The 20,427-nt window shown below is 40.2% G+C and overlaps 2 protein-coding genes across 2 annotated transcripts in view; both read right to left on the bottom strand.

Annotated features, from left to right (window-relative positions):
- Positions 1-20,427, bottom strand: part of rpl21 (ribosomal protein L21) — a 374,380-nt gene that overhangs the window by 274,416 nt on the left and 79,537 nt on the right. The window lies entirely within an intron of this gene.
- On the bottom strand, positions 11,726-12,709 carry gpr12 (G protein-coupled receptor 12). The gene has a single exon (XM_060826753.1). The coding sequence runs from the start codon at positions 12,707-12,709 to the stop codon at positions 11,726-11,728; it is 984 nt and encodes a 327-aa protein (XP_060682736.1).

The raw sequence follows: 20,427 nt of genomic DNA, 5'->3' as shown, positions 1-20,427 counted from the left end.
TACTTGTAGCTTATAGATGTTCAACACACTTTGGGGAGTCAGGAGGTGAGTTACTGCTTGCAGCCTTTCTAGCCTCTGACTTGCTCCTGTAGCCACTGTATCTATATGGCTAGTACAGTTCAGTTTCTGGTCACCCTCACCTTGACCTCCTTCCACCTATCACATTTCCATCGCCCCTCCCCCAAGTCCCTCCTCCCTACCTTTTATCTTAGCCTACCTGGCACCCTCTCCTCATTCCTGATGAAGGGCTCTGGCCCGAAACGTCGAATTTCCTGTTCCTTGGATGCTGCCTGACCTGCTGTGCTTTAACCAGCAACACATTTTCAGCAGTTTCTGGTCAATGCCAACATCCAGGATACTGATAATGGAAGATTCACTGAATTACTGAGACAGCTTTCTCTAGTTTATGCGGTCCATCTTTCTTGAAATTATAAACATAAATGTTTAACTTTTGCTTCATTTTAAAAAATGCCATTGTGCAGGTTTAAACAAACAAATGATATCTGAGAATTTTGTGGCTGCTCCACACACTGCTGCAAAAAGAGAGCAGAACAAGAAACAGAAAGAAAAATGCAGTGAAAGAGAGAGGGAGAGACAGATAAAACTAGAGACAGAAATTAAGAGCGAGAGACACTAAGGAATAACCTGACAGAAAGAGATCCTGAGGCACTCAGGGGTAGTCTCGCGAGAGAAATGGAGTAGCTTTGTAATGTCCTGCTGAGTCTTCCCATGTTACACAGTCACAGTGTTAGGCGAGCTGGTGCCTTCACACATGGTTACAGAGCCCAGTCAGTTAAGTGGTGAGCTGGTGGATCTGTTCAAATGTTTTCCACAGAACCTCTGTTTCCAGATTTCAGATTTCCAGCCTGGAAAAGTAGGAGGCATACTCACACTGTTAAGAGCACCCTTAATTTTCTACTCTTTTAATATAAAACAGTTACAGTTTAGAAGTCATCTGGTGGCACATTATAACAAAAATCAAAAGGTTAGTGGAAACTTATCACTCTTAAATTGAAATATTATTTTCAGTAGTGATGATATTCTCCTGCCATGGTGGCCCACCAATCACTTGAGGGCCTGTACTGTGTCAAGTGACACTGCATTGCTCCCTCTCCATGGACACTTGAGCACGGATGTAACTATGCTAGAGGTGCAGACAGCTGGGCAACTTTCACTTTCTAATCAACCTATACAGAGACATTATTACACACCTCCGGAGCAGGGGGAGACTACGACTGCAACACAAGCATGCAGCAATCTTGAGAAACTGACAGGGTGTATATGAGTGAGCTGCTGTTTTTTTATAATACTAATGGTGGTATTTTGGAATTTACAGTATATCTCTTCTCCACTACAAGATGCTGACTGATTCACATATTAACAACAGCAAATACCGTTAAATACACTGTTACTTTGGCAGCATATTCTGGACACCCTTCTTCTGACAGTTCCATGCTCCATTTATTAGCAATGATAACACACAACCTTCTGCGTAAAACTAACAGATTTTTAAGCAAAATTTAGGAATGCATAATAAGTTACAGCAGGAATGATTGTTGTTTCTGTGTGAATTATGGTTTTAATCACCTTGTACATTTTCTTCAGCTCGCCAGACACTGCCAGCCTGGCTAAAAAGTAGGTCATGCTTGATGAATTTGATTGATTTTTCTTTGATGAGTTGACTAAGAGTAATGGGAATAAGGGAATGTCTCTGAATGTTATTTCTATGGAGACTGTTAGGAACATAGAGGATAGATGCAGAAGTAGGCCATTCGGCCCATCAAATCTCCTCTATTTAGTCATGCCTGATCGTCTAACTGATTACCCTGCTCCCTCTTTCTGCCCAGACCATTTGATTCTTTTAGCCCTAAGAATTATACTTAACTGTTTCATGAAAAGAATCAATTTTTTGGTCACGGCTGTTTTCTGTGGCAGAGAATTTCACAGGCTTACAACTGTCTGGGTGTGGATATTTCTCCTCATCTCAGTGCTAAATGGCCTGAATCTGGATACCCCTGTCACTGGGGGCATGTCTCCTGTATTTACCCTATCTAGTCCTGAGATAATGTTGGAGTCTGTAAAATGGACAGCAAATTATTGATCGAGTTAGGAAATTGACTAAGAGGAAAGGGTAAGTGGGGACTAGCTTTAATTGGCATAATATGATAAGTGGTGTCCCACAAAAATTAGTGATAGGGCTTCAGCCAATTGCTACATTTGTTAATTACTTAGGAGATGGACAGAAAGCTACCTATCAAATTTTGCCTATGAAGCAAAGGCAGCATTGTAAGCAGTGCTGTTAAAAGCCGAAAATTACAAAATGATAGTTAAAGATTAAGTGAATAGTCAAAATTTTTGCAAGTGGATTTTAATGTTGGCAAATGAAAGCTCACTCACTTTGCAACTAATCGTTAGCAAATACTTCAGGCACAGAGACTTGGAGTCAGGTAATGAGATCCCCATTAAAATGTCGTGACCAGGTGCAGAAAATAATCAGAAAGTTTTCAGGATTACAGACCTGGATATCTAAATTACACCATTTGGAATGAAGATAGCAGTTTTCAAAAATTGATAAATTAATTAGTTGCTGTATTATTTATCTGTATTGTGTATATTGATAGTCTAACAGTTGGAAAGAATATGTGGAACACCTAAGTGCATCACTGGATAGACCACAAAATGTAGATTTGGTGATAAATTTGATAAAGCCTCAATGTTTCCCATGATCAAAGGAGATGTTGTGGGCCAAGGTAGATTATTGTCCAAAGAAGCTAAAGTTCAAATAATTATGGACGTTCATACAGGAAATACCATGATTCCTCAGAATATGTGGGATTGACAGGAGGTTTGTGCCAAAATTTGTTATTCTGTTAATGAACTTGTTGAAGAAAAATGAACATTAATCTGGACAGACTATAGTCAGATTGCCTTTCAGAATTCAAGATTCATATTCACAAATGAGCTTATTTTGGCTGCACCAAATCTCAATACACTATTCAAAATGGCTTTTGATTCTAGTGATATAGTTGGGGTGGTATTGCTACAATGGTATAGAGTGCTCAGTCAGCAATTTCGTAAGAAGGCTGAATACATATCTGCAAGCACAAACCACATTGGGAAGCAAGCATTAAGTCTTGACTTTTTAGCAATTTAAGTGTATATAATTCCAATAATCAAGGAGAGGGATGCGTTTACATGGGTTACAAACAATCCATTGATGTTTTTGAAGAGGTTCCCCACTGAGAATCTTCATTTGTTCACTGGAGATTGCTTAAGATGGAGCATGCTGATGGGAAAAATGATAAAATTGCTGATGTTCTGTCCAGAGCTAAAAGAAAGGAGTGTAGGAGAGAAGGCAAACTATGAGTTATGTTAGTTTATGACGTTTGATTCCTGCTAACATAATTGTTATATTTATTGACTTTTGCTTTGATTAAGCCCTTATAATTTTGCAAATATATCTGTATTTGTGTAATATTAAAAGATTCCTGTAGTGTATAATAACCTGTTTGTTAAAATGTTTAGGAAGGAACATTGGACAAGAAGTCCCATTGAGTCTGCCCCACTATTCAATATGACCATGGCTGATTAATACTTCAGTGCCTTTTACCTATCCCATCCGCATCCCCAGAACTCTGTACCCCTGTACTCCAGTGGTAACTCTGCCCACTACTGATAGAAACCTCCTATCAATCTCTACCTTAACATTCTCCAGGACTGATTTTCCACAACCCTCTGGGGTAGAGAATTCCAAAATGTCCACAATCCTCTGAGTAAAATAATTTCTCAGACCTTTGGATGATAAGAACTTGCTATATTTTGGAATCCATGGTTTTTAGATTCCAACTGAAAACAGAAATTTCAAAAGAAAATTTAGAAAGCAAACCGATATAAGTATGTAAGTTAATTCGCTAAGCTGAAAGATTTGTTTTCAAACATTTTGTCACCATACTAGGTAACAAGCGGTGAAGCTCTGGTGGTATGTCCCATCTCTCTATTTATAGGTCTTGGTTTCTTAAGGTGGGTGATGTCATTTCCAGTTCTTTTTTTTTCAAGGTAAGGTAGATAGGATTGAAATCAATGTGTTTAATGATGGAGTTCTTGTTAGAATGCTTTGCCTCTAAGAATTCTTGTGCATGTCTTTGTTTTGTCTGTTCTAGGATGTGTGTGTTGCCCCAGTCAAAACAGTGTCCTTCTTTGTCTGTACGTATGGAAACTAGAGATGGTGGGCTGTGTCTTTCAGACACTAGTCGGTGTTCATGAATCCTGGTGGCAAGTTTCCTGCATATTTGTCTGAAGTAGTTTTTTTTACAGTTCTTGTAAATGATGTTAGATTTGCTGCTAGTATCTAATCAATCCTTTAGTTCCATTAATTGATCTTTAAGTGTGTTGGTAGGTTTGTGGGCTACCATGATGCCAAGGGGTCTGGGTAGTCTGGAAGTCATTTCTGATATGTCCTTGATGTAAGGTAATGTGGCTATAGTGTTGGGTTATGTTGTGTCTGCTTGTTTGGGTTTGTTTCTGAGGAATCGGGAATTATTTATTGGGTATCCATTTTTCTTCAAAACCTTGTATAGACATTTTTCTTCTGCTCTTTGTAGTTCTTGGGTGCACATCCTAGGACAAGTGAAACAAAGACATGCATGAGAATTCTCAGAGGTATGATATTCTAACTAGAACTCCATCAATAAACACATCAATTTAGATCCTATCTACATTCCCTTGAAAAAAAGAACCAGAAATGACATCACCCACCTTAAGAAACCAAGACCAATAAATAGAGAGGTGGGACATACCACTTCATCTGAGACTCTCACTGATGATTTTACCTAGTATGGTGAAAACAATTCCTCCAGTTCAACGAGCTAACTTACATACTTAGCATCAACCTCAGCTACAAATCTTTTCAAAAATCGCTAGCAAACTGACATCTCCAGTTTCTAAGGAAACAAAAGCTGAAATGAAGATTGGAATCCAAAACTTCTGGAGAAACTAAAACTGGGTGGAACCATATAAAAAGGACCTAAGTCTTCAGAGCTCAGATGATGATGGCCCGATTGGGGCAAAACAGACCAGCTAAAGAATGCAGTGATTAGATCCAAAAGCTGAGAATAAGTGAATATACAGTTGTTTCGGTTACTTGAAATTAACAATCATATATCTATACCATCCAAACCAATGTAAGCAGTGTTCTGCAAATATCTGCCATTTTTGGTTAAGATCATGGTCATGGTAGTTTGTGTGCTGCACTTGACTTGAGATCAGTCTACCTGCTAGCAGAGAAAATATCTTATTGAAGAAGACAGGATTTGTGAAGAGTTTCATGACTAAGATTGATTAGAAATACCAAGTGGAATGCAGTTTGTAAGATCTAAGTTAGTTGCATCTTTTTGATTTATAGTTTATAATACACCACAATTTGTTAATTCATGTTTAACATGTTGGTTTTGGGTTTTAAAGAATAGGTGGTTACACTAGATATTTGTTTCACTCTTCATAGGAAAAAAATCTTTTGTTTCACATTACAGCTTCATTTTTTCAATAAATTGGGATTTTCGATTCCTTGTTTAAGTTACTGGTCACAACTAAAACCATAACAAGTACAGTACTGTATGGTGCAAACCACCTCAGGAACTACATATTGGCTTTTGAGGAAGAGCAGCGTAGACTTACCAGAATGATAGTTGGACTCCAAAGCTTGTTGTGAGGAAAAATTACATAAATAGGGCAGAATATCCTAGAATTTCGAAGGAAACAGGGTAGTTTAATTTATGCTTTTAAGATATTAAGGGGAATCAATTGGCAATACAGAGGTGAACTATTTCTGCTGGTTGGGAATGTCACAATTAGGAGATATAACCTAAAAATTAGAGACAGAACTTTCAGGTGCTAATTTAAGAAATACATATAACGAGCGCTTGAAGTGTGAACTTTTCTTCCACAAATGGCAATTAATATTAAATCAATTGTTAATTTTAAATGTGGGATTCACAGAGCTTTTTTATCCAAAGGTATTAATGGATAAGGCGTAAAAACAGTCACGTAAAGTTGAGTCAAAAGTCAACCATAATTTCACCGAATGATGGCCCTGAGTCAAGGACCAAAATGTGTTAATCCTATTCTTGTATTTCACAGATTCTAGAATTTTAGTCCAGGTGTATTATAGTTTCGAGTAAGTAAGACATACTGGTTAATTTTAATGTAATTCCAATTTGTGAAAAGAAGACACAATAAAGCAGACATTGACCAAACAGGGTAAAAAATAACTCTTGGGGCAGCCTACAATCTTCCAGCCTCAGAATACTTGTTGGAGGCCATGCCCGATGATGCTAGGCCACTAATATACCCTGTTTGCTTGCCTGAACTGGATGAAGAGAGGTGGATTGAATTGGGCAAGTGAAAATCCTGGAGATCAGAGGTCATTTATTGACACCAAGGTAAGACATGGGGAGATCAGCAGTTTTCATAGGTGGGAAGGTGGGAACATTTTTGCCTTAACATCACAGCCTTGTTCGAGAAAAGGTTATAAACACAACAATTGCAAGCCAGTCAGGTTACCATTATTGGTGAGGGACCTTCTAGAAACAATAATTCAGGTCAAAGTTAATAATCACTTGGGCAAACACAAGTCAATTAAGAAAATCCAGCATCAATCTGTTAAGGGAATATTGTGTTCATATAACTTACTTGAGTTATTTGATGAAGTAACAGTTAGGGATAAAGATGATAGTGTCTAAAGTTGTACAGCTTGGAAAGAGACCTTCAGTCCAACTGGTCCATGCCAACCAGATAATCTAGTCTCATTTATCAGCAATTGGCCCATGTTCCTCTAAATCCTTCCTATTCATGTACCCATCCCGATGCCTTTTAAATGTTGTAATTATACCTACCTCCACCACTTTCTTTGACAGTTTATTCCATACATGCACAACTCTCTGTGTTTAAAACGTTGCCCTTTAAGTTCATTTTGTACTTTTCCCCTCCCACTTTAAAGCTGTGCCCTCTAGTTTTGGATTCCCCTATCTTGGGAAAAGGATATTCACCCTATTCATTCCCCTCAGGATTTTACAAACTTCTATAAAGTCACTGCTCAGCCTCTGATACTCCAGGAAGAATGGCTCCAGTCTATTCAGATAATGCTATTGATGTGGTATACATAAACTTTCAAAAGTCATTTGATATAGTGCTGCACGAGTCTTGGGAGCAAAATTATTAATCATGGAATAAAAGTCACAGGAGCAACATGGATGCAAAATTGGTTGAGTGACAGGTAAGAAAGAGAGGTGGCAAACTTGTGTTTTTTTTTGCATTGAACAAAGGTTTGTGGTGGAGTTCCAACAGAAGGTGTTAGCATCCTTGCCTTTCCTGATATATATTATCCACGAGTTTGGTGTACAGCTTACAATTTCAAAATTTTCAGATGATACAAAATTGTATAAACAGTGAGGATATTAGCATAGAACTGAAAAAGGACAGCATTTAGTGGAACGAGTAAACAAATTTCAGATGAACTTTAAAGCAGAGAATTGTGAAGTGACTCATTTTGATAGGGCCAATCTAAAATATACATTGCTAAAGAGAGTGCAGGAGCAGGGGAACTTGGTGCTTATGTGCATAGATCTTTGAAGATCACAGGACAGGTTGAGAGGGATCAAAGGATGTTACATTGCAGTGTATCAACAGTGACATGGGGTATAAAACCAAGGAATTCAGGGGAAGTTATACTTTTACAGGGATATTCAAAATCATAAGGGGTCTAAACAGACCAGGTAAGGAAAATCTATTCCTGCTGGGGGACAAATGAAGAACCAAAGAAGATAGCTTTAGTGAAAAAAGCAATGACCACTAGAAGATAAAACGTTCATCGTGGAGCCAAAGGTTCAATATGCACTGCCTGAGATTGAGGTGGAACAGATTCAATTTGGAAGGGGATTAGATTATGATCTGGTAAAGAAGAATATCTAGGGCAAGTGACAGAAGGCCAGTGAGTGTCTCTAACTGAATTGCTCCTATCAATGATAATACAGATACAACAGGCCAAGTACCATCTTCAATGCTGTAAACATTCGACATTCAAGTATATGTTTTTCTTTCCTGTATGTTTTACTGAACACTGATGGGCTTCTGGGCTGGTATATATTTATATGAGACACCTGTCTGCTCTTGGTGAGTCCTTTAGTCCCCTTGAAAAGTAAGACTGATTAACAGAGTAGCTGGCAGCACTGCTAAGTAAGTTCCTGAGAAGAGGGTGCTCAGCAATCTCAAAGGTACTGCCATGTTACTCCCACCTTGGTCCCTTTGAGATACTGCCCAAGTGTTATCGCACAAGGTAATGAAAGTGGATATGTCCAATGCCAAGAAATGCGAGTGGGCACTGACTGTAAATACACCCGGGCCATTTGAACAAAGTACCTACTGGTTTTTGCTTGTGCAAAGGTTTCAAATTCTCCCTCACAGGTTGTGCTCATGGATGTGCAGCTTCCTTTAATCAGTAGTGGAAGCAAACTATTTCTGTGATGAAATTCTTAATGATCACATGCTGTAACACTGTCTTTACTGTGCATCAGCTGTTGTCATCCAAAGAACACCCTGTGAAAGATGTTCGTCACTAGAGACTGATGGCCCATACCAAACTGACTCTGTGGCTGGATCTTGAATTTGTGCAGCAGTTTTAACTGGCTTGTAGTGAATCAGAAGCCGTTTCACGTATTCCAATGCTTATCTACCCACATCCATGCCTAATGTGCTGCTTCTTCCTCTTTGAATGTCAGAGATTTTTAACTGATGACAAATTTAAGCCAATCATCTCTTTTCATTGCCAAGGAAATTTTTTTTATTAATATTCTAAGCGGTGGAAATACTAAAAAAAAACAAGCAGAAATGTTTGCGTGAAATATGTTCTGTATCATGAGGGTTTCAAATAAAACTACCAACCCTTTGCTTTGGATACAGAATTCCCTTATTGGTTAATAAGGTTGGCACCAGAATGATAAACTGTGTTTGAGTACTGTAACCCAAAGTACAGTACCTTCGTCACTTTTGTATAATTACTATGGCTATTTTATGGATGTTTTGATGTGATTCACTGAAGCAACCATTCACTTGTGATAAGATGAGAAAAAGAATAAACTGTCTAATGTTTGAACATTCTGCCCAACAAAGTAAACAGACAATAAACGAATAAGGGACAGTCAATTAAAATAAATGACTAAATTACATTTGAACATTCATGATCTAAGTCCTGTTGACCATGGCTTCTGCTACACAAAACCATCAATAATTTAGCAATCATCCAAAATGAGTTGTTATCCTAAGTCAGTCTGCACAGCATATAAAAATAAATTGGCACCCGGATGCAGTGGAGATTAGTGTTCATCATTTAGTATTCAGATGTCTTGTTTTGGAAAACATTTCGTGGGAATTTATCCATGGTCTATCTGCCTGGAAGAGCTTGATGATAACATCGATTGCCTGACAGGCAATGTTTCATACCCCAGGACTAACATTCTTTGTACTTATATGCAATAATTCCCCAGAAGAAATTAAGGCAGCCATGCTGACAAGAACTGAATTGAAAGTAATTTGGTGAAAGATAATACAAAAACAGTGTGCAGTAAAATTCAAAGTTCTGGCATAAGCAAAATTTTGTTCATGCTGCAAGTCATTTTTTTTCCCTTTCAAAGTGAGGCTGATACTGGTAGGGCTGCTTTGCCTAGCTCTGATTGCTTCACCACTGCCCATGCAGCCAACCCTCAAGTAGTGTTGGAACTTTTCTTTGAATGCCACAAGGACATGTACAATCAGAATGGAGCAACTCTGCTTTTAATCTTACCCTGTGGCATCACACCCAACCTCCGACATCTTTCTGATAATATTTGCATTAGGGGCTCACAATCTGGACGATTTCCAAGAGGAACCCACTTCCTAATCATAGACATTGAAACTTGACACAGGGATCCTAATCCCTGTATTCCACACAATTAATGCAACATATTTCTTTAAGAAATGACTTTATTTGATCACATTTTATGTATACAAAATTAATAACAATTTACAATGAAAGTTACTTTCGTCCAAATGATAGAAAAGAAAATGAAAAGAGAATCAGTGCTGTTTCTTATTCTATATGACATGATTGTGCCATTTTTGCTAAAATAAAGTGCATTTCACTATTATATTATAAAAACACACTTCTACACAACACCATGTTCTTACATTTATTGTTCAGTTGCATTTTGACAGCTACAAATAGACAACAGCTAACTTCTTCTCACCCCAACATGAGAGATGTTAGGCAAGATTTAAGTCTTTCCTGTACTTACAAACACTATTTACAACCTCGCACTGCACTATTTACTTTAAAAAGTAATTGTTGCTGCCAATTTTCAGTTGTTCAAAAATGAAAAATTCTACAGGTATTCTAGGGATATAAGTGACATGAATTGTGAAGTGCCAAGGAGCCAATATCTGTACGTATGAAATCATCACCAGTGAGCTAAAGTAAAGTGCAATAAAGTGACTTAATAACATTTTTTTTGAGATTTTTAGATTCACTTTGCCACATTGTATGATATATGCTGGATCCTTTTACATAATTCAGATTAGTTTAGGAAATTATTAGCTTGATACAATCCACAAGAGATTAGAATTCTCATGTAATTCATGTAAATTCAAGGTTAGCTTGGAAAATATGTTCAAATGCAAATATGATAGTGTAACTTATTCAATGTCTTTAAGTTATTTAAGTTACATTACACAGTGGCTGTTTAGGGTGCAAATTATTCATTGGTCAAACCACAGGGCTTAATGCACTGGGTTTTATCAATTATAATGTAATTTATTTAGTGAGAATGTACATGAACTCTATCGTAGTACATGATATATTGATAACAATGAAATTAATAAGTTAGCAAATGATTTTGTTTTTAAAAATGCTCCTCTTCCCACAAACGTGCCTCCAAAAGTTTAGTTATTGTTTTAAATGGTTAGATGCCAAAAGCTTTAGTCAAAGGAATAGGAAAACAAGGTGAAACTCACCCCATTTCACATCTCAAGTATAGTGTTATGCGGCTCACTTACTGAAACTATTCTGCAACTAAGACATACATAAAATATTCAAGCTTATTGATAATGTGATTTTGTCTTCCTAACCTCCATTTATTGAAAGCATTATACATCGTCTTGGCAATCTACTATATTTTAGTAACACTACCTTTCATAGTCAAACATCAAGATGTTGAAAATCCTGGTGAATATGTAGTGACTTCTTACAGTATTGCTGCCTACATGGACAATGACATAAATAATAGTTTTGTATCGATTACTAATGGAGTGAGCTGTCTCCCTGTAATTTAAAATACCAATGACACCTCTCCCCATAAAAATGTAAGATACATAAAACATCAGTAACATAGAAACGTTAACCACAGTAACCTGTTAATCTTCATATTTTAAAGCTAGGTAATGCTAGCAAATGACATTCAAGGAAAAAGAAACCAAGGAGGACATCCCTGCCAGCACATTCATTTTGTAACACTGCTGTCTCCCAGTCCAGGGATCTCGTTCCAGTTACAGTGAGAAGACACTCCCCAGCCCCCGAGGAATTACCTGAAGATCAAAGTTATAGGAAGCATGGGAGTGACATAAATTACGGTGCAATGGGGAACTGCCTGAGAAACCGTACTGGATATTCCCCTCCTTTGAGAGTAGTCCCTTTAGCAACTCATTATACGTCGCTAGGGGACCGTGCTCGGAGTAAGATATTGGGAGGGATACAGCCGCAGCAGATGAGCCAGAGCGCCTTCTGGATCTCCTGGTTTCGAAAGGCGTAGATGACAGGGTTAATGATGGAGTTGTAAGTGGCAGGTAGCAGGGTAGCATAGGTGTAGATAGAGGGGTAGGTGTAGTCCGCTATCAAGCAGTAAACGGTGAAAGGCATCCAGCAGGCAGCGAAGGTGCCCAGAATGATGGCTAAGGTGGAGACCCCTTTCCTGGTGGTGACATAGTGGGACGTGGCCAGGAAATGGTGCTGCAAGGCGATCTGATGGGCGTGCCTCATGACTATCTTACAGATCTGGATGTAGAGCTGGAGCATCATTGCGAACATGAGCAGGAAGGAGACCGAGAGCACGGCCACGTTGTTTTTCGTCAGGGGCTTGATGACGCTACACGTGGACTCATCTTTCAGGCAGTTCCAGCCCAGGACGGGCAAGAATCCCAGGCAGCTGGACACCCCCCACAGCACGACCAGCATGACATAGGTGAAAGTGACCGTGCGCTCCGAGTTGTAAGTCAAGGCGTAGTACAGCGAGAGGTAGCGGTCGATGGTGATGGCCATGAGGCTGCAGATGGAGGCGGAGAACGAGGCGACCACCAGCCCCACAGTGAGGAGCTTGGCCGCCTCCGACCGCAGCAGGTAGGCGAAGGCGAAGTTGGCGATCAGGCCGACCCCCGCCAGCAGGTCAGCCACGGCCAGGCTGCCGATCAGCACGAACATGGGCGCTCGCAGGCTCGGGCTGTGCAGAATGGTCACCACCACCACGGCGTTCTCACAGGAGATGACAGTGCCCGAGGTGCACAGCACCACATCCCAAGGATTGACGCTCTCTGAGAACGGGACCACCGAGGCAATCGCTGCCGAGCCGTTCTCCCCAGACTGGGCCACCCAGCGACCAGACTCACCGGATGTATTTTGGAAATCTCCGTTCATTATCTTCTCTCTCCCTTTTTTATGTGTTTTGTTGCCCTAACGCTAGCAAACAGAGGGACACATTACTGCAAATACCCGTCACCTTCATGCACATCACATCTGTTGTGTGAACGCGGACAGGGTCTATCCCCTTTGATTGCAACTGCATGCACCTTAATCTTGTCACAACATTGAAATAAAAAAACTAATGCATTATGCAAATCGACAAATAAAAGCACAAAAATTGCTAATAAAAACGCACAAACGCCAAACCCCCTCAGTTACCTCGCCTGTCGGTTGCACAGCCCCCATGTGCTCCTTATTACTGCACCATCTTCCCCCTGCGCTTTTTTTTTTCCGCTCCTGTCCTCAAAATCTCCGCCGCAGCACGCAGGGCGAGAGGGACGCCCCCGATTGTTGTTAGAAATCACGGCTTTGAAAGGCTTTGTGCGTGCCCAGACGCTGCTGCCGCTGCCCTGGTGCGGTCCATCAGCGAGCTGCCTCCTCGGCCGGCTGCATGTGGCCACAGCAGCGGCTCAATCACTGCACCAACGTCATTGCCAGCTACAGGACTCGAGCAAACCCAGCCGGCGAGCTATTAAAGGCATATCTTCCACCGCTCAGCAGTGCGCCCAACAATTCACCACAAGAGCATGTGCTTCAAGCAGTGGCCCGCCCCATCGTCACAACATGCAGCGTGCAGTCAACTGGGAACATACAAAACCGTGCGGGCTGCGGGAAGCTCAGCGGAATGTGCCTGATCCATCACTGGTTTTCCAGAGCGTGATGAGACTGCAGCCAACAACCATTCAGGTCTCTGTCATTATTACAGGGACAGGCGAATATAAGTTAACTTATACTGAAGTACAAGTGAACCTCCGGATTGCTCTCTCTCTCACACACACACACCATGCTCCCTTGGAACTGTAGGATCATCAGCAGTTCCTAGATCAAAGTCCTGCAATCCTCTAGCCGCCTTGTGGATGCACCTTCAGGACACAGAGTCACAACACGGAAACAGACCCTTCGGCGCAACTGGTGCATGCTGACTAAATATACTGACTAAAGCACCTGTCCCATATCCCTCTAAACATTTCCTTTTCATATGCCTATCCAGATGCCTTTTAAATGTTGTAATTGTACCAGCCTCCTCCATTTCCTCTGGCAGCTCATTCCATACATGCACCATCCTCTGCGAGAAAAAGTTGCCCCTTAGGTCCCTTTTAAATTTTTTCCCTCTCACCCTAAACCTTCGCTGTCTAGTTCTGGACTCCCCCACCCCAGGGAAAAGACTTTGTCTATTTATCCTATCCATGCCCCTCATGATTTTATAAACCTCTATAAAGGTCACTTCTCAGCTTGCGGCGCTCCAGGGAAAACAGCCCCAGCGTGTTCAACCTCTCCTCCAACCCTGGCAACATCCTTGTATATCTTTTCTGAACCCTTTCAAGTTTCACAACATCCTTCCGATAGGAAGGAGACCAGAATTGCATGCAATGCTCCAAAAGTGGCCTAACCAATGTCCAGTACAGCCGCAACATGACCTCCCAACTCCTATATTCAGTACTCTGACCAATAAAGGAAAGCGTCCCAAATGCCTTTTTCACTATCCTATCTACCTGCAACTCTACTTACAAGGAACTATGAACCTACACTCCAAGGTGTCTTTGCTCAACAACATTTCCCAGGACCTTACCATTAAGTGTAGAAGTCCTGCCCTGATTTGCCTTTCCAAAATGCAGCATCTCACATTTATCTAAATGAAACTCCATCTGCCACTCCTTGGACCATTGGCCCATCAGATCAAGATCCTGTTGTACTCTGAAGTAACCTTCTTTGCTGCCCACTAGATCTCCAATTTTGGTGTCATCTGCAAACTTACTATGTTCACATTCAAATCATTTATATAAATGACAAAAAGCAGTGGACCCAGTGCCAATCCTTGTGGTACACCACTCGTCACAGGCTTCCAGTCTGGAAAGCAATCCTCCACCATGACCCTCTGACTTCCACCTTGCAGCCAGTCCAAATGGCTAGTTATAGAGTCATAGAAATATACAGCACGGAAACAGACCCTTTGGTCCATCATAACCATGCCAACCAGATATCCCAACCCAATCCAGTCCCACCTGCCAGCACCTGGCCCATATCCCTCCAAACCCTTCTTATTCATATACCCATCCAGATGCCTTTTAAATGCCACAATTGTATTAGCCTCCACCACTTCTCTGGCATACATGTACCACCCTCTGAATGAAAAAGTTGCCTAAGAGGTCTCTTTTATATCTTTTCCCTCTCATCCTATACTATGCCCTCTATTTATCCTATCCATGCCCGTCATGATTTTATAAATCTCTATAAGGTCACCCCTCAGCCTCCGGTGCTCCAGGGAAAACAGCCCTAGCCTATTCAACCTCTTTCTATAGCTCAAATCCTCTAACCCTGGCAACATCCTTGTAAATCTTTTCTGAACCCTTTCAGTTTCACAACATTTTTCCGATAGGAAGGAGACCAGAACTGCATGCAATATTCCAACAGTGGCCTAACCAATGTCCTGTACATGACCTCCCAACTCCTGTACTCAATATTCTGACCAATAAAGGAAAGCATACAAAACGCTTCTTCACTATCCTATCTACCTGCGACTCCACTTTCAAGGAGCTATGAATCTGCACTCTAATGTCTCTTCATTCAGCAACACTCCCCAGGACCTTATCATTAAGTGTATAAGTCCTGCTAAGATTTGCTTTCCCAAAATGCAGCACCTCACATTTATCTAAATTAAACTCCATCTGCCATTTCTCAGCCCATTGGCCCATCATACCAAGATCCTATTGTAATCTGAGGTAACCTTCTTTGCTGTCCACCACACCTCCAATTTTGGTGTCATCAGCAAACTTGCTAACTATACCTCCTATGTTCACATCCACATCATTTATATAAATGATGAAAAGTTGTGGACCCAGCACTGATCCTTGTGGCACTCTACTGGTGACAATCTTCCAGTCTGAAAAACAAACCTCCACCACTCTCTGTCTTCTACCCTTGAGCAGGTTCTGTATCCAAATGGCGAGTTCTCCTTTTAGTCCATGAGATCTAACCTTGCTCACCAGTCTCCCATGGGCACCTTGTCAAAGGTGGGCAGCAGGGTGGCACAGTGGTTAGCACTGCTGCCTCACAGCGCCAGAGACCCAGGTTCAATTCCCACCTCAGGCGACTCTCTGTGTGGAGTTTGCACATTCTCCCCATGTCTGCGTGGGTTTCCTCCGGGTGCTCCAGTTTCCTCCCACAATCCAAAAATGTGCAGGTTAGGTGAATTGGCCATGCTCAATTGCCCGTAGTGTTAGGTGAAGGGGTAAATGTAGGAGAACGGGTCTGGGTGCGTTACGCTTCGGCGGGTGGGTGTGGACTTGTTGGGCCGAAGGGCCTGATTCCACACTGTAAGTAATCTAATCTAATCTAAAATGCCTTACTGGAGTCTGTAGATCACATCTACCACTCTGCCTTTATCAATCCTCTTTGTTACTTCTTCAAAAAACTCTATCAAGTTTGTGAGACATGATTTCCCACGCACAAAGCCATGTTAACTCCAGTGCAGAACTAGAGGGCATAGGTTTAGTGTGAAAGGAGAAAGATATAAAAGAGACCTAAGGAGCAACTTTTTCATGCAGAGGCTGGTACGTATATGGAATGAGCTGCCAGAGGAAGTGGTTGAGGCTGGTACAATTGCAATATTTAAAAGGTATCTGGATGGGTATATGAATAAGAAGGGTTTGGAGAGATTTGGGGTGAGTATTGGCAGGTGGGACTAGTTTGGGTTGGGATATTTGGTTGGCATGGACAAGTTGGACCAAAGGATCTATTTCCGTGCTGTACATCTCTATGACTCTATGACTTTGGCACAAGAATGGAGGAACTGAATATTATTTAAATGGAGATGGATTGCAAAAATCTACAGGGCAGGGGAATTAGAGAGTTCCTTAACCATAAATCATAAAAAGCTAGCGTACGCATTCAGCAGGTATTAGGGAAGGTGAACTCAAGGTTGGCTTTTATTTCAAAGTGAATGAAATATAAAAACAGGGAAGTGTTACCAAAACTGTACACGGTTCTAGCTAGACCACTTTTAATTAATGGGATACTTTTAATTAATCTTGTTATCCTTGCCTAAGAATGGATATCCTGACTTTGGAGGCCAATGCAGAAAAAGTTCAGTAGTCTCCCAGGTATGGAGGGATTGTCTTACGAAAAATGTTAAATAGGTTAGCACTGCAGCCTCACAGCACCAGGAACCCAGGTTCGATTCTAGCCTTGGGTGACTGTCTGTGTGGAGTTTGCACATTCTCCCCTTGTCTGTGTGGGTTTCCTCTGGGTGCTCTGGTTTCCTTCCACAATCTAAAGATGTGCAGGTCAGGTTAATTGGTCATGTTAAATTGCCCATAGAGTTAGGTGCATTAGTCAGAGGGAAATGGGTCTGGGTGGGTTACTTTTCAGAGATCAGGCTAAAAGGTCTGTTTCCGCACTATAGGGAATCTAATCTAATCTAAAACAGGTTGAGCTTGTACTCATTGCAGTTTAGAAGAATGAAAGGTGACCTTATTGAAACATGCAAAATTGTTAGGGGAACTTGACATGGTAGATGTAGAGAAGCTGTTTTCACTTTTGGGAAAGTCTAGAATCAGGGGCATAATACCAAAATACGGTGTTGTCCAGTGAGGATACAAATGAGGAAGAATGTATTCTCCGCAGAGGATAGGAATCTATGAAATTCTTTAGCACAGAGGGCTGTTGGGTCACTGTATATGTTCAAGGCAGAGATAGACACTTACATCAGTAAAATAATCAAAAGTTATGGGTGAATGGCAGAGCAGACCCAATGGGCTGAATGGCCGACATCTGCTGTTTGTTGTTGAGTTAACCATGATTGTATTGCATGGAAGAGCAGACTTAATGGGCTGATAGCCTACTCCTGTTCCCATGTTACTAAATCCATTCATTGCAGAGCTGAAGCCAGAAATGATAATGCAGTTAGTTGTTTTATTAAAAGGCACTTACAACAATAACCTTAAATGATACAGCAAGCTGGCATGATGTATAGCAGTCTAAATTAGACCACTAGAAAATTTTTTTAGCATCTATAGGATGACTATTCTTATGATCTCCAACAGCAAATGATCAATAAAAGAAGCTTCTGAAAAAACGTTATCACTTTTAAAAAGTTTGTAATAACAAATATTGTACAAAAAAATTAATCTAACCTTATTTCACTGAAGTAAGGTGTTCTCCAGGGATCTGTACTTGTGCTTCCACTTTCTACCACTTTCTAATATTGGGAAGAAGGAAGAGAGTAATGTATATATTTTTTAAGGACATTGAGTTAGAAGGGAAGTAAGTTTTGCAAGAGAGACCAGGAATTTTCAAAGTGCAGAGACAAATTTAAGTCAGTTTGTGGACATTGGAATTTGAACACTTCAACCCCATGGCATCAATGTGGATTTCACCAGTTTTCTCATTTCCCCTTCCCTCACCTCACCCTAGCTCCAGCCTTCCAGCTCAGCACTGCCCTCATGACCTGTCCTACCTGCCTATCTTCCTTTCCACCTATCCACTCCAACCTCCTCTCTGACCTATCACCTTCATCCCCACCCCCATTCACCCATTGTACTCTTTGCTACCTTCCCCCACCTTCCTCTCTGACCCATCACCTCCATCCCCACCCCCATTCACCTATTGTACTCTATGCTACTTTCTCCCCACCCCCACCCACTCTCATTTATCTGCAGGCACCCTGCTTCTATTCCTGATGAAGGGCTTTTGCCCGAAACGTCAATTTTCCTGCTCCTTGGATGCTGCCTGACCTGCTGTGCTTTGCCAGCACCACTCTAATCTAGACTAGGGTTTCCAGCATCTGCAGTCATTGTTTTTACCATAGGAATTTGAATGCCTCCTTACATGGAATGAACCATATCAGGTAAACAGAAACTCTAAGTGTGTGGGGTTTTTCCATCGCTACATTTAGTATCTCTCAAACATATAGGTGGATTTCTATATGTAGCAGCCAGCCAAATGACAAAAAGGAAATGCCAAGATTGATTTATTCATGAATGTAGTTGACCATGTTTAATAGCTTTCTAAATGAAACCTGCTGATTTGAACCTGAAGTTGCTAATAGCAAAGAAGTTGACTTCCACAAGGAGGACAATGATAAGTGAAAACTGTCACTGCAATTCATTATTCCAGAGGCTTTTTCTGACCTGCACTGAATGTAATTTTTCAATGTAATGGAGGCCTTAAGTTAGCAGCCTAATTTTGATTCCTATCTTTGATGACCAAGGGTTCATAATGTGATCAAACAGGTTGAGCATCAACCAGAAAATTCTTTAAAACACGTTTATGGCTGGTGGTATGAGCAGGAAATATTTCTGGTTAGCCAGGTGATGGAAAAAAATTAAAGCCTTTACCATCACTATCTAAAGCTCCAGACCACTGTGTGCCTTATTCCCTCAGCAACTCTAATTCCATAAGTGAACTGTAACAAACCACTTTTGCTGACTGACCTTCAAATCAATGTCTTCTTCTCATTCTGCTTTTGCATTGTAACTTCTCTTTATTGGATTGATCTTGTCAGAGGAATATTCAAAGCTGCTTTAAAAAATCCTGAACTTATAAAATTGATGGATAGTTGATACTTCACTCATTTCTGTAGCATAGAAACATGTATTTAGTCACATTTGAAACTAAGGTTTGCATACAATCAAGTCTTGGGAAGAAGAATTAGAGAACAGTAAAGTAAAAATATTAATAATACTACAGTGAGCCCCGAGATAATTTATTCTACATGTTAAAGATAAAAAAATTACAAAATACAAAACATATGATACTTACATCAATGTAATGTAAAATATATTCAGTCAAAATTTCTCATATATCAATTTATCATTAGGAAAAAATATATCGAAATTACAGGTGGCAATTGGAAAGGGATTGACTTAGAAGGGAAAGTAAGTTTTGCAAAAGGGGCAGAAGATGGGATCAGAAAGTTATTTTTCTTGATTACCTATATTAATTTTTAGTTTTGTAATTTTACTTTATGTTCAACTTCACTAATAAAATGACAAATAAGCAGCTTTCTTTATCTTACCTGTAGCTCAGCCCTATAGTCTTCCAACAAAAGTTTGAGCATTGGTGAGTTGAACATGTTCACCAACAAAACATCACAGGTTGATGAGATAAAATATAATATAAATTGAAATATAATCAAAGGAGCACATGCAGAATCTCCACCCTCTCCTGGTTTTTTTGCTATTAATCAGTATGTGGTTAAAAATACAAGTACACTGAAATGAATCTTAAAGACACTTTTTATACTCAACATCAGGATTTGCAAAATGTTGACTGTCCTATTAAAATCATTAACATAGCCAGGATTCAAAAGAGTGATGTATTATTGCTAAAACTAAGGGGAATGTCTAAAGATATTGACATGATTTTCAGAGTCATGATCGATTTGAAGACCTTTGTGCCCATTGTCAATTAATAAATCATGCAATAATAAAAGAAAATTGTTTAATGAAATGAAAGATTAATTGATTAGAAGCTGCATCCACACCAAAAAATTATTATGTGACATAAATAGATTTATTTTAATAAGTTCCTCTTAACATAGCAAATTTTGATTGATTTAGGCAAAAATATATAAAGCAGAAATTAATCATGAGAAAGGTATACAGTGGCATTCC

This window comes from Hemiscyllium ocellatum, chromosome 6 (assembly GCF_020745735.1).
Source record: "Hemiscyllium ocellatum isolate sHemOce1 chromosome 6, sHemOce1.pat.X.cur, whole genome shotgun sequence".
Taxonomy (NCBI): Eukaryota; Metazoa; Chordata; class Chondrichthyes; order Orectolobiformes; family Hemiscylliidae; genus Hemiscyllium; species Hemiscyllium ocellatum.
The sequence above is the reverse complement of the archived record's forward strand: the minus strand, read 5'-3'. Positions and strand labels throughout refer to the sequence as shown.

What these genes read in the sequence shown, in the direction of transcription:
- gpr12 (XM_060826753.1), bottom strand. Translation starts at nt 12,709, where the DNA reads ATGAACGGAGATTTCCAAAATACATCCGGTGAGTCTGGTCGCTGGGTG.